Below are 13,500 nucleotides of genomic sequence, written 5' to 3' on the forward strand. Positions count from 1 at the left end.
GAAAGTGCTTAGATGCAACTAACAAGGCCTGGGAAGTGTTTCCAGCGATCTGGGAGGCATTTTTGGCCAAAATTTGCTTGTACGCTTCGCGCCAACAAATGGTCCTGGTTAGTGCCATTTCCAGCGATCTGGGAGGCATTTTCGGGCAAAATTTTCTTGTACGCTTCGCGCCAAATTATGGTGGCGCTACGCTTAGATAATTTGCCTACAGGCTTCGCCCCTCCCTTGGCAAATTCCTCGCTACGAGCCTGTTCGAATTTGTAAAGCAAACAGCAGACTATCACATCATATCAGTGAGCATTAAAATGGCCTTCCAGGATGAACAGCCTCAAAATTGTCCGACTTGCCCGAAAAAAATAGCCAAAAATTTGGCGCGCTCTGCGCGTACAACATATTAATGTTGATACCATATAAGCAAGCATCGGTTAAAGTCGCAATTTAAGGACATTAATATTAACAATTTTGAGGAAGCAATAAACCTTGCGCAAGATCGTGATACGTGGCAGAGGTTAATCACTGAGCATGTCGGATAGACGAGACTCACCTTACTACTACTACTAAGCATCGGTTATTACATCGCATGCCATCGTGTACCGTACGGTCCGTGAAAGTTGCGCAGGATACCGAGGGATGCTAATGTAAATGACGAAATGTCTTATGTAGATGGAGAAAAAGCATGGAGGTCCAATCATGTCAAAACTCTCTTTACATTTAATAGTAATGGCAAATTCGGGGCTGCAGCCCCCCCCCCCCCCCAGCCTCCTACGCCTATGTGTGTTGTGTTCGGTTTCGGAAATATCTGCTATTTTTTCATTTCCTTCAACAGAGTTTTATAATAGCCGTTATAAGAGGTTTTAATATTTCTACAACAATAAATTAAATGTGTCTGAATTTTCGAAAATTTCTGACCAACATTCTTCATCACACTTCCCTCTACTCTTACAATTTTGACCGGTCTCTTAGGGGTTGAAGGAGGTTTTTCTATATTGTTTGTCCATAGATGAAATTTTGTGGAACGTTATGGGTATGTTTTGAGGTTAGTTTATTCAAGAGAAACTTGAATTTTCAAATTGGGAACAAATAATGGGCTTAAAACCTTGAAAAGTGGGGCTTTCGGATATTGTTGGCCGTGGCGTAGAATCACCTACAAAAGCAATGATCCATAGGACATGCAATGAGGTCGAACATGTTTTGTGACTGGTGACAATCTTCAAAAAGGTTATGGATGGAAAAAAAACTATTGGGAAATACTTGGTTCTCAGGCAAAAAGTGTACATCTGGTTGGTTATTTTCAAGCCCGAGAAGTGCCATTTCCGGTGATCTGGGTGGTATCAAAACCAGAAATTTTCTTGTACGCTGCGCGCCAACCGATGGTGGCGCTCCGCTTAGATAGTAATTTGCGCCCCCCGGGTTAGAAAACATGTAAAAGACTGTTATCCCCATGTTAGATGCTTCGACCTGGCGCTGTTTGAATATTCACGGATACCAGTATTTTGTTCCGTTCTTACCTATGTGCAATATGCTGGAGACATGTTGTTTTGATTATAGTGTTTTTATATACTTTCGAAACAGGGGTTTTCCAATCAAAACCACGACTCATGCAGTCATTATATAGGCCTTCTTATTGGTTAGTTCGCGCTCATAATAGAATGATTCAATATTACCAAATAGGCCTATAGGGGTTTTCCACCTGTCGTAAATTGTACGAAAGTTTATTTACATGACACGACACCGAATATTTTGTTCAGTATATTAGTATCATTATAAAGAAAGAAAATTGTATTTTGATGAACGACTCCTTCCACACGGTTAAAACAACCGACACAATCGGCGACTCCGAGCAGCGGTGGTCGTATAGTGGGTACCGAATCATAACAACCATCGCGCGACATGTGCGCAGTGTTTAAGCACGGGGGATTGTCGTAGTTTTACTCTCTAAGTGTAAGAATGAAAGGATCGAGCATGAACTATTTATTCATTTCACTGGGATGGCATATAAGAGGTTCAAGCAGTTCTTAAGGTTTGTTTGTCCAACTTTGGACAATGAAGATGTGATCTACTGGGCAAGCAAAGCGAGTAAACATCGACTGATTGATACTGAACAGCTACTTAATGAATCGTCATCTGAATTTCATGATGCAGGAGATGAAGAGAAAGATTTAATTCAAAACAGTTCATATAAAATGACAGTGCAAAAATGAACTTTTGTTAACCCTTATGAAGTTACGATCCGGGGCAAAAAATCTGGACCTTGCAGAACGCTTCAACATTTCTAACAGTACAGTGTCAAACAAAATAATAACATGGATAAATCTACTGTACGTAGCACTGGGAACACTGAACATTTGGCCACACAGAGACATAATCATTCAAAAGTCACCTAAGGAATTTCAAGAAAAATGTAAAGACACGGTCATAATCATAGATGCCACTGAACTAACTGTCCAAGTGCCAAGTTCAATTCAGAAACAGAGTGAGTTAGGCTTGCACGGTAAACCGGTTTTAGTACCGAAACCGGTTTTTTCCGACTGAATTTCGGTACTATTTTTTATTTTGAGAAAACCGAAAATCGAAAAAACCGGAAAAACCAAAATGTGAATTGCAAATACTGGAAAAAAATCAAAGTTTGTTGCCTTTGGTTTCTCTTCTTTACTGTTCTTTTTGCAACATGAAAGTAAATTGCAACAAGAGAAAGCTTTTCTGATAGACGACATTGTCAGCTACGATAGGCACACGCCATAACCAGTGCTTGAGGGTGGATAGCTAGGCCTAACATTAGGCTATGCAGCCCTAATATGCGTGCATCAGTTAGGTGACCTTGTAGTATTGAACTGACCTTGGTGGCCAACGTTAGTAGTTGTGAGAAGTACACCCTCAAACGACGAGATGCAGTTCAAAATAAATTGTTATATCCAACGTGTTTGTCCTCTTTGTGTTGTTCTTATTATTTAACCTCAATTTAACAGTAGAGGTTATGGAGAAAATCTTTCAAACACAATGATCACAGTTCGTGTTCAAAAAATGAACGTTAAAACTTGAAAGGTACATTGCGCAATCCACAATACCATACAACATGTACAGTCGCGGGGGGGGGGGGCTCTGAGTTTAACAACTAAGATGCAACAAGTAACATTAGATCAATCACGGGGGGGGCTCTGAGTTTAACAACTAAGATGCAACAAATAACATTAGAACAATCACGGGGGGGGGGGGGGCTCTGAGTTTAACAACTAAGATGCAACAAGTAACAGAACAATCACAGTCCATTGTTCACAAGAGACACCTGGCGTCAGGCTTGAGCAAAGAAAATTAAAGGAGTAAAAATGTTGCATACATGGCTGGAAATTACAGATGTTGCTGTTGGGACAATTCTTCTTGTACGCTAATAGATATTATTTTCTTTGTAAGTTTCCTTTAAACATTTCTTCTTATCAGTTTTCAGACAAGGCGTCTCTCAGTTGGTTTTTCGTTTACGTGGATGAACACATGTTTCCAACTTAAACGTTAACAATTTATTTTCTTTACCGACCTAATCCCGCTTTTGCCAATGATATTTTTCAACTTGTACTTGAAAGTGTAGACGGTAAATTCTCTTCACTCCTTGAAGAGAAATTTATTTTACCGCCAAGATACCACCCGCGAACATGGCTAGAGCCTAGTGCAATTTGGTACCTTCGAACACTTGGTCAGCCACTACTGAATGAATATATTTGACCAATCACATTGTAAAGTTTTTTTTTTACAATCTCCAATTGGTCATAATGGGGTTTACGCTCGGCCCTCATCTCCGAAAATATAACATATAATATAATATAACATGACCGTGATATTTTTCTCTGAACACGAATTTGAACTTCGTGAAGTACAGTAAACACAAGACAAACGATACGTGTACGTGATGTTTAAACTTTAAGAAAAAATATCACTAACATTTCTTTTCAACATATTTACTTTAATGTTTAGTTAACGTGGGTTATAAAATGAGAGTCATGAAGGCAGTAACATTTCTTGAATGTATTCTCCTTATTTTTAACCCTTCACTGCGAACGAACAGACTTGAACCCGCTGTTGGTAAAGCTTCAAAAATACGCATCTTAGCGATCGAGATTTGGATGTTTTCAATACAATTCAGTAGGGGAAAAAAAACGGTTTTTGAGCCAGATTCAGTTTTTTGCTAGAGAAAAACCGGTTTTAAGTTTTCACGAAACCGTGCAACCTTAGAGTGAGTGCTACAGCAACTATAAGCACCACACTACGCTTAAGTCATTGATTGGCGTAGACCCAATGGGTGGCGTGATGTTTGTTTCGCAACTTTTCGAAGGGTCAATAAGCGATAAAGAAATAGTAAAGCGAAGTGGGTTTCTCACTGTTTTAAATATGAAACTTGAATGTGGAGAAATCCTGCCAGGGGACGGTATCATGGCAGATCGGGGTTTTAATATTGGAGAAGACCTTCAAGAACTTGCCTTAAAAATAAATGTTCCCCCCTTCCTGAGGGAAAATGGTTGATTCAGTGGAAAAGATATCATACGAGCTCAGACTGTGGCACAACATCGAATCCATGTAAAGAGAGCCATAGGAAAAGTCAAAAGGTTCAGATTTTTCCAGTCATTGATCCCTGTATCCATGTTTGGAAGTATAAACCAAATTTGGACAGTAGCTTGTTGATTTCAAAACTTCCAGAACCCTGTTATTTCTGATGGAGGAGACAAGTGATTTTACATTTTGTTTATGTTGATGATCTGTCCGGCTCAAATCTTGCTCTCTCAAGTGTAGTTATTATTGGCTGTACCTTAAAATGCAGTTTTTTTTATTAATATCAGTATTAAAATGCAGGTGCTATGAACCAAAGTATAAGATTGTAGGACTAGGAGTAGGATTGTAAAGTAGGATTTTGAACTTTGCATGGTGGAAATACTATCCAGTAATTTTTGCAGTGAAACCATAATGTTCTGAACAAACAATGGTATTGAAGACGATCAGAGCTTACTAATTGAAACGTTGAGTTGCTAAACCACCCCAACTCATTGAGAGATCGTGGTGTTACCTCAAACCAACATATTATATAGATTTTTGTTAATGTTAATTTACTGCCATTCATTGTCTTAAAAGTTAAATGATTATGTTTCCATGTTGTATTTATTACCAGGAGCAGATCAAGGATTTTTTTTTGGGGGGGGGTGGTCATGCGTACACTTATAAATTTTATCATCACAGATAATAACCCCTGCATATTGTCATCTTTTTTATTTGTCTTTGTCAGAGCAGCCCCCCCCCCCCCCCCCCAGATTACACATGAAGAAATTCAGCCAGCTAGGCCAACATTTCTACATGTATTATTTAGTCAAATTATAGGATGTTTTCATGTAACTGCAATTATTTTCCTCTTGCCAGGCATCATCCATTACTCTATCAACTCAAGGTAGTGTTAAAAAGAATTTGTTTTTGTAGATGACATACTGTAGATGGTATAGTCTGTTCAATACATGATAGTTATTGTGTTGAATACATAAATTAAACTTACAATAATACTGTTGTTCGGTGTCAACCTGTTTTTCATTTATTTATTTTGTCAAATAAATACAACTATAGTAGATATACAGGTTTGGTTTGTTTGGTTGGTTTGTTTACATTGTATACCCACTATAGGTCACGCGACGCCGGTCGCCGATTGTGTCTGTTCAGACAGTTTTACTTTCATATGACCAACTGACCTTTGAACGTCTATTTCTCAACACAGTGAGTGCATACATCATACTGCATATGGGTGGTATTTTTTTTTTTATAAAAGTAGGTGCTTACAATACAAGTTCAGGACCAAATTACATCATATTCCACTTACCATCAGATTCACTTTAAAGCTATTAAGTTTACAAATATTGCATTCGAACAGTACTGTATATGCTGTGTTTCTCTCTAGAATTAATCTACCGAGTGGGTATATCTACTATATATGAAAGTGCGAACCTGGTCACATATTTGTACGTGATATAGTCCACTTCAGTGCAATGGTGGGTCATTGAAACAATGAGTAACATACTGTAAGCTTAACAACATATCAACCTTAAGCTCTTTAATTAAACCAAAAGGAACATGATACTAACCCCCACCCCCCTCCCCCCTCAAAAAGCGAAGAACAAATTGTCTATACATTGTCTATTTCTTTAGCAATGTACCGTTTGCTCAATTTACTATAGTATGATGCCACCCATCTCTGCTTCATTCAGAGCCTGTTTTAATGCATATATTGTGGCATTTCCTGCATACTTTCTCATCCATTTCAACAACATATTGTAGACTCTTTCCTTGTGGCCGTGGTAGTCTACTTCAATTGCATCCAATTCAGCCGGCTGAAACCCAAGCGCGTGACCTAAATCTTTCCATTCTCTAGGTACCCTTTTCGAAAGAAGCTGAAATAGAAGAAGAAGAAGAAAAAGATCTACCCTTGTTGATCTACCCTTGTTGATTAATTTGTCTTTATCAAGGGCGGCGGAACCGGGGGGTGCACAGGGGGCACGTGCCCCCCCACTTTTCCTCAGGTTAAAAATGTGCCCTTTTCCTACATAAAAAAATTGTACTCTTGATCACCTTATTAGGTCAGCGATATTTCAGTAAGAGATCTAATCCTAATTTAGAAGTATTAATGAATTTCTGTGGGTCAAACTCGGTGAGTGCCATTATGCATATTCAATTGTCAAGAAAATCCTAATACCTTTCCAAAAATGCATTGCTATATTACATTGTGACTTTGTAATAAGCAGAAGCCATTTATAGCCTACTATGTAAATTGAGAAAGTTTTAATATCCCATAACCTACCCCATCCTTTCGTATTTTGACATATTTCATTTGCTTTCATGCATGTATCGATCGCGTGTGCAGGGACTTGGATTTTATAATGATTTCACCTCATTTTGTCTCGAAAGAAAACTTGTTTCTTGTTTCCCAATTTGCACATTGGATATTGCAGTGCTGCATTATTTCCGGGGGGGGGGGGGGGCAGTGGCGAAGCGTCCATACAGTCAGAGGGGGCTGATCCCCCCCCTGATGGACTCAAATGGACTGCTGGGGCCCTTTTCAGCTTTTTCTATTGCGCTCTCAAATGCCTATTGACATTTTTCACATTTTGTTGACCAGTGTAATTTTCTGACAAAATGGCGATAACACCTATTTATTCTTCGTTTATCTGCAAATTAGAAAGGCCCGGAAAGGGTCATTTCCGGCGATCTAGGGAGTATCTTTACTCAAAAATTTTCTGTACGCTCCGCGCCAACCTATGGTGGCGCTCGGCTTAGATAGTGTCGAAAGCGCCCCTACAGACCATTCTCGCTCCCCGATCAATACCCCTAGCTCCGCCACTGGGGGGGGGGGTTAATGGAGTGATGTGTTTACGCAACTAAGATAATACAATAAGAGTTATAAAGGGTACTAATTATCAGGCTGCATCAGTCAAATCAAATTTCTGCGCAGTGCCCTTCGACGTCGGTGCCCCCCCAGATCAAAAGTGCTTCCGCCACCCTTGGTCTTTATGATTGTTTACTATGTCCAGAATTAAATCTTGTATACAAACCTGTAAATCTGTATTAGTGATAACTCGTCTGTCTTGGTCAGGTATGCAATCAGGGATGTTCATATCAGCAGCCATTTGTCTTCGCTGAATGTGCTAAATTGCGAAGAACAAAGATAGCCCCTAATTTTCAATACGCCTATTACAGTTATATATATAATTATTATTTATTATCATAAATATGTCATACCACATCCGACACATATGCATATATATATATATATATATATATATATATATATATATATATATTTTATATATACATATATATACATATATATATATATATATATATATATTTATATATATATATATATATATATATATATATATATATGGGCCTTTACACAGTAAACCAACACGAAAATCAACACATGCAGTTTTCAGTATTGAAATTGGTATTTTCTTTGTTCTATTAGGATGAGTGTTAGTTATTTGAAGCAGGGAGATAGCATAGAAAGTTTCAACATCTTACTTGAATTTTGAAATTTTGGTCCATTGGAATCCTATGGGAAAAATAACGGGCGAACATTGACATACACCAGAAATAAATAACGGTTGTAACACATTGACATACATCACATGGCAGGCAATTTTTCATAAAGTTTAAAACATATATAGTCTTGGACATTTTCCTATGATGGCATATAGTCATACCTGCCACACAACCAAACGAGAGCAATAGGTGATGCATATCAGGCTTAGTAGCGCATGAAATAGGTAACGGTCGAACAGTATGTCAAAAATGTTCGACCGTTATAAATCAAAACGTATACAGTGCATGTAGTTCCTTTTGTGTATACAGATGCCTACCATGAAATAGTTTATAAAAACCATGGAAACTTCATTTGATGATGCACATGGGGGTATAGTGGTACGTTTGAAAAAGATTGGCATACACATGAGTTACATTTTTGTATGTCAAACTTCTTAAAATTTGCCACCTGTGCCCCATGTGCACCAAAAAATGATGTTTTCAGTGTTTATATAAACCACTACTGGCTAAGATTCTGAGTGCAGTAACATGGATCATATACATTTCAAATCTTTTGAGTTATGCCATTTTTTAACGTAAATTTATAACGGTCGAACATTTTTTACATGTTCGCCCGTTATCTATTTCATGCTGTACTGAGCGTGATATATACATCATATATTACTCTAAGTTGGTTGTGAGTTAGACATGACTGTATGCCATCATAGGAAAAGGTCAAAGACTAAGTATGTTTCAAACTTTATGAAAAATTGCCATCTATGTGATGTATGTCAATGTTTTGCAACCGTTGTATTTTCTTGCCGTATGTCAATGTTCAACCGTTATTTTCCTATAGGATTCTAACGGGCAATTTTTTCAAAATTCAAGTAGGAAGTTGAAACTTTTTACTCTAGCTCTTTGCTTCAAATGAGTAATATTGAACATTACAGAACATTGGAAATATCAATTTTAGGGGTGGAAAACCTCTATGTTATCATTTCGTGTTGGTTTACTGTGTATTTGCCCATATATGAAATATACAGTGTATACAGGACTATATATGTAAAGGACTATATGCAAAAATCTGGTGAATGTCGCTGTAAACGAACAGGAAATTATAAAACAAGACTATGGTTAAAACTTGCCTACTAAGTTGATCAAACAGGCTTTCTTGTTAGTTTCATTCCTACAGGACCAGTCTTTGTTAAGAATGAGGTTGGCGTTGTCTGAATTCTACATGCACTGCCTAGAATTAACACTGCAATAATCGTGTATGATGTACCATCATGTACGTATTAAATACACACCCACGTTTTTGAAACCTTTATGATATGAAGATATGATACGACGTATCATGCACAATGGACTATATGCAAAAAGCAAAACTGAGGTGAAGCTAAAACAAGACTGAGGTGAAAACTTACCTATACTTTTAGTTGATCAAATAAGCTTATTTGTTGTTACAGATTCGTTTCTACAGGACTATAGTTTTTCTTGAGAATTTTGTGGTAGACGTTGTCTGAATTACACTCCATGCACTTCCTAGATGGAACGTCGCAATGATATAGTATGATACACGTAGATACACACTCCTTTTGTGTGCTATTTCCTATTGACTCGCAATGTACAAAGTTCAAGTGTAGCTAAAACGATATAATTTTAGAAAATTCATGAATGAAACCGCTAATGTAAATACATTCCCCTGCGATGAACTTTGGCACAGTCTGATCTATCAAATGAAATGCTATAAAAGACAAGAATTGTTACTATTGACACTGACACAGACCTATCATAAACAAATCTACTTGGATTATTTGTGCACTGATTTTGCTTTCTGCAGACGTCCATGTATTTCCCCAAACTAAATTTCTAAGCCATGAGATCTAGAACTGAAAAGGAGGTTAGGAAGCATCATGGGTACTGGGAAGTGTTATTTCCGGCGACCTGTGAGGTATATTTGTCCAAAAAATAAAATAGTAGCCTATCAGAGAACAGACACACGTCCCACCAATATCCAAGACTTTTATTCTTAAAATAAATACACACAATAATGTAAGGTACTTCTACGGGCATATGTATGTGGCATGGAAAAATGGAATTTTTATCATGATCTATTATAAAAAAAAAAAGAACTTGGTTCCACGAATCAGTTTATGGTTCTGCGTGATATATACAGTGTAGGCTACTGGTGAGAAGTCACAACACCGTATAAGTGCCTATACACGGAAGCATTTTGCACGTTTATCGACATTTTCAATATGCCAAGAAATTGAAATGCAGCTTGTAACCAGGCGCGTATCCAGGGGGGGGGCGTTGGGGGCGCGTGCCCCCGGGTAAGAAATAGAGGAGAGGGAAAAAAAGAGAAGAAAACAAGGGAAAAAAGAGGGGGAAAAAGAGGAGGAGGAGGGGAAGGAAGGAAGGGAAAAGAAAAAGAAGAGAGAGAAGAAGGAGAAAAGGAGGGAGTAAAGAAAAAAAACGTCAAGACACCGGGAAGAGAAAGAGGAACAGTGACATTACAGCGCTGATCCCTATTATATACACAGGGTAGCCAGTGACGGATCGAGGATTTTGGAAGGGGCGTGCGCCTCACCCTACCCCTTCACCGACAACTCCATTCATATCAATTCCTTAGCGCCATTCCCTGTGCGGCACACGAACTGAGTTTGACCGCCGCAGTTTTAGGCCTATGACTTTACCATATAGACCATTTTCCTACAGCCATAACGTGGAAAGTTTATACCAAAAAAAAATTAGTGCAAACGGCACTAAACAGAGAAATGTGTTGTTCTGTTATTTTCTTAACATTACAGTTCAAAATTCCATCGGACTTGGGTGATTTACGATGCAAGGTTAATAAATATCGAACTCAAAATCCTCATTGATAACACACAGTAAATACTGAAGAAAATCACCATTGATAGCCGTACTTTGTTTGCGTAACCATCCTCTTGAATATTCATTGACAAATTTAGTTCAAGCGGTTTTTGAAAGGATTTTTTCTTAACTTTAAATTGATGTTAAATTCATTTTCATTGGTCACTATCTTCAATCGGACCAAGTACAGTCCAATCGAATGTCTTCAAAGAAAAATATGTTTCTTTCTTCGGTGGGCACCCCGTTACGTAATCTGTGTATCCTGTACGAATTAGTCGGCCAAGCTTAGAACTTTATATTAAGTATCAAGGAGATTCATTTCCTTTAGCTACATCATTGCAATTTATTTTTCTTTCAGTAGGAGCCCCCCTCCCCCCCCCCCGCCTCCTACGCCTATGTGTGTAGTGTTTGGTTTCGGAAATATCTGGTATTTTTTCATTTCCTTCAACCCAGTTTTATAATAGCCGTTATGAGAGGGTTTAATATTTGTACACCAATAAATTATTTTCAAAAATTTCCTGACCAAAATTCTTAATCATACTTCCCACTACTGGTGTATTTTGACCGGTCTGTTAGGGGTTGAAGGAGGTTTTTCTATATTGGTTGTCCATAGATGACATTTTTTGCAACATTATGGGTATGTTTTGAAATGAATTTATAATTCGGAACAAATAATGGGTTGAAAACCTTGAAAAGTGGGGCTGTCGGGTATTGTGGGCCGCGACATAGAATCACCTAGAAAAGCAATGATTCACAGGACATGCGATGAGGACGAACATGATGTGTGACTGGTGAAAATCTTCAAAAAGGTTATTGATGGGAAAAAAAACTATTGGGAAATACTTGGTTCTCAGGCAAAAGTATACATCTGGTTGGTCATTTCCAAGCCCGAGAAGTGCCATTTCCGGTGATCTAGGGGGTGTCAAAACCAGAAATTTTCTTTTATGCTGCGCGCCAACAGATGGTGGCGCTCCGCTTAGATAGTAATTCGCGCCCCCCGGGTTAGAAAATCCTGGATACACCCCTGCCATACCAGGTAACTTATTCCCTGCTGGTGTATTTGCATGTCATCATAGACAAGCTTTTTCTTGTTTGTGGAAAAACTTTTTTTTTTAAAAAGAATAAACTTTCCCTACCTGAATGAACAATTATATAACAAATAATGGAACACAACAAACAATTTTGGGGAGGGGGGATTTCATTTACATTCATTTTAATATATATCCTAGCAATAACAAAATTATATATTTATATATGTATATATTTATATATTCTTATAATAGGTTGATATATTTTTGCACTTTTGATATGTGCGAGTATCGTAATTTCCTTTTATGGAGCAATAAGGTTTTACTTACTTACTGACTGATCCTGTATGTCATAGTCTCTGCTGTGTAAATCAATTCTGTGAGCGATTGAGTTCGAACCCTGAATGCTCCTTTAATTTCAGCTGTCAGTGTGATATCTAGTTTCTGGATGATTCTTGTTCCTACTGTCCAAAATCAGTCAAATTTGAATGGTTCATACTTAAAGGAGCAATTACAGGTGTCTCATTGTCATATAAAGTCATATAAACAGGGATGAAAGTCTGGCTTCTTGATCTTGCCTGCTGACAGTCTTGGCTTTAGGGGTTGACGGTGAATCATGTCATTTGATTTTTATGCCCAGGACCTATTTTGGGTGCCTCTTCTTTAGAAAGTATCTTTTGAGCTTTCATTTAAAGGGCACTATTGCATTTGGTTGCTTTAAGGTTAAAGGAGCAGCCAAGAATGTGATTCAACATCCAAGTATGAAGAAGGAAAAAAAAACACGATGTTGACATCAGAAAGAAACACATTCTTTCTGTCTTGCAACCGCACAAAGTTTGCCAAAATGAGCCAAAAATTTAAATCACTATCAGTTGAGACATTACAAATGTTTTTTTCTGAGATGATAATATTAGAAGTGAATATATTTACTAATTTTCTTTAGACAAAAAGAGATGTCTTTGGAGTAAAACGACAAAATTAGTAACATGAAATCAATAAGTTCAGCATCTTTCTTTCCAGCAAATCTTAAAATGTTTGAAAAATGTCACCTCCCTACCCACCCCAAAGGTAACTGGAATACCCTCAGAAAGGGAGTCGACTGACCAAAACCTGTCAGTTTCTTGTGAAAAACATTTTGTTTTCAAGTTTTTTCCCTCATTTTCTGCAATTGTCATCAAATCTTTCCAGATAAATTCCACCATACTGTATTACAGATTTAGAACCCATTTGCAAAAATCTATCAATTTATTTGAAATCCTTTTCTGCTTAGAAATGAAACAGTCTGTCAAAATTTTGCTCCTCAGCCTTAATTCTTGTTAAAATTTATCAGTTTATGGTGTGTGACCCCTAAGTGTATCGCATGATAGCAATATTAGTAAGTGCTTGCATGTACAGTGCAGTTCAGCAAGTCAGACGTTTCAATACATCCAACATTTTCTTCATTAATATGGAAAGGAAAATTTGATAGTTGAAGTTATAAAATGCTATGGTATTTTAGTTTTGTATAGTATTTATACAATTTATATTTGTATAGATTTATACAATTTGTATAGATTTA

General features: G+C 37.5%; 2 protein-coding genes across 3 annotated transcripts in view; both read left to right on the forward strand.

Annotated features, from left to right (window-relative positions):
- LOC139963062 (dystrophin-like) overlaps nt 1–13,500 on the forward strand; it is a 237,055-nt gene that overhangs the window by 222,316 nt on the left and 1,239 nt on the right. The gene's annotated exons all lie outside the window — the stretch shown is intronic.
- LOC139963183 (uncharacterized) lies at nt 1,989–5,783 on the forward strand. Its single transcript, XM_071963744.1, has 3 exons — nt 1,989–2,063; nt 2,191–2,499; nt 4,222–5,783. Exons 1-3 carry the CDS (start codon nt 1,989–1,991, stop codon nt 4,507–4,509), a joined length of 672 nt encoding a protein of 223 aa, XP_071819845.1. The 3' UTR covers nt 4,510–5,783.

The sequence above is a fragment of the Apostichopus japonicus genome, chromosome 21, assembly GCF_037975245.1.
Source record: "Apostichopus japonicus isolate 1M-3 chromosome 21, ASM3797524v1, whole genome shotgun sequence".
Lineage (NCBI taxonomy): Eukaryota > Metazoa > Echinodermata > Holothuroidea > Aspidochirotida > Stichopodidae > Apostichopus > Apostichopus japonicus.

What these genes read in the sequence shown, in the direction of transcription:
- LOC139963183 (XM_071963744.1), top strand. Translation starts at nt 1,989, where the DNA reads ATGGCATATAAGAGGTTCAAGCAGTTCTTAAGGTTTGTTTGTCCAACT. An exon ending in ATGAAGATGTGATCTACTGG is followed by an intron (nt 2,064 to 2,190) that starts GCAAGCAAAGCG and finishes ATAAAATGACAG; the next exon opens with TGCAAAAATGAACTTTTGTT. An exon ending in TAGGCTTGCACGGTAAACCG is followed by an intron (nt 2,500 to 4,221) that starts GTTTTAGTACCG and finishes GTGCAACCTTAG; the next exon opens with AGTGAGTGCTACAGCAACTA.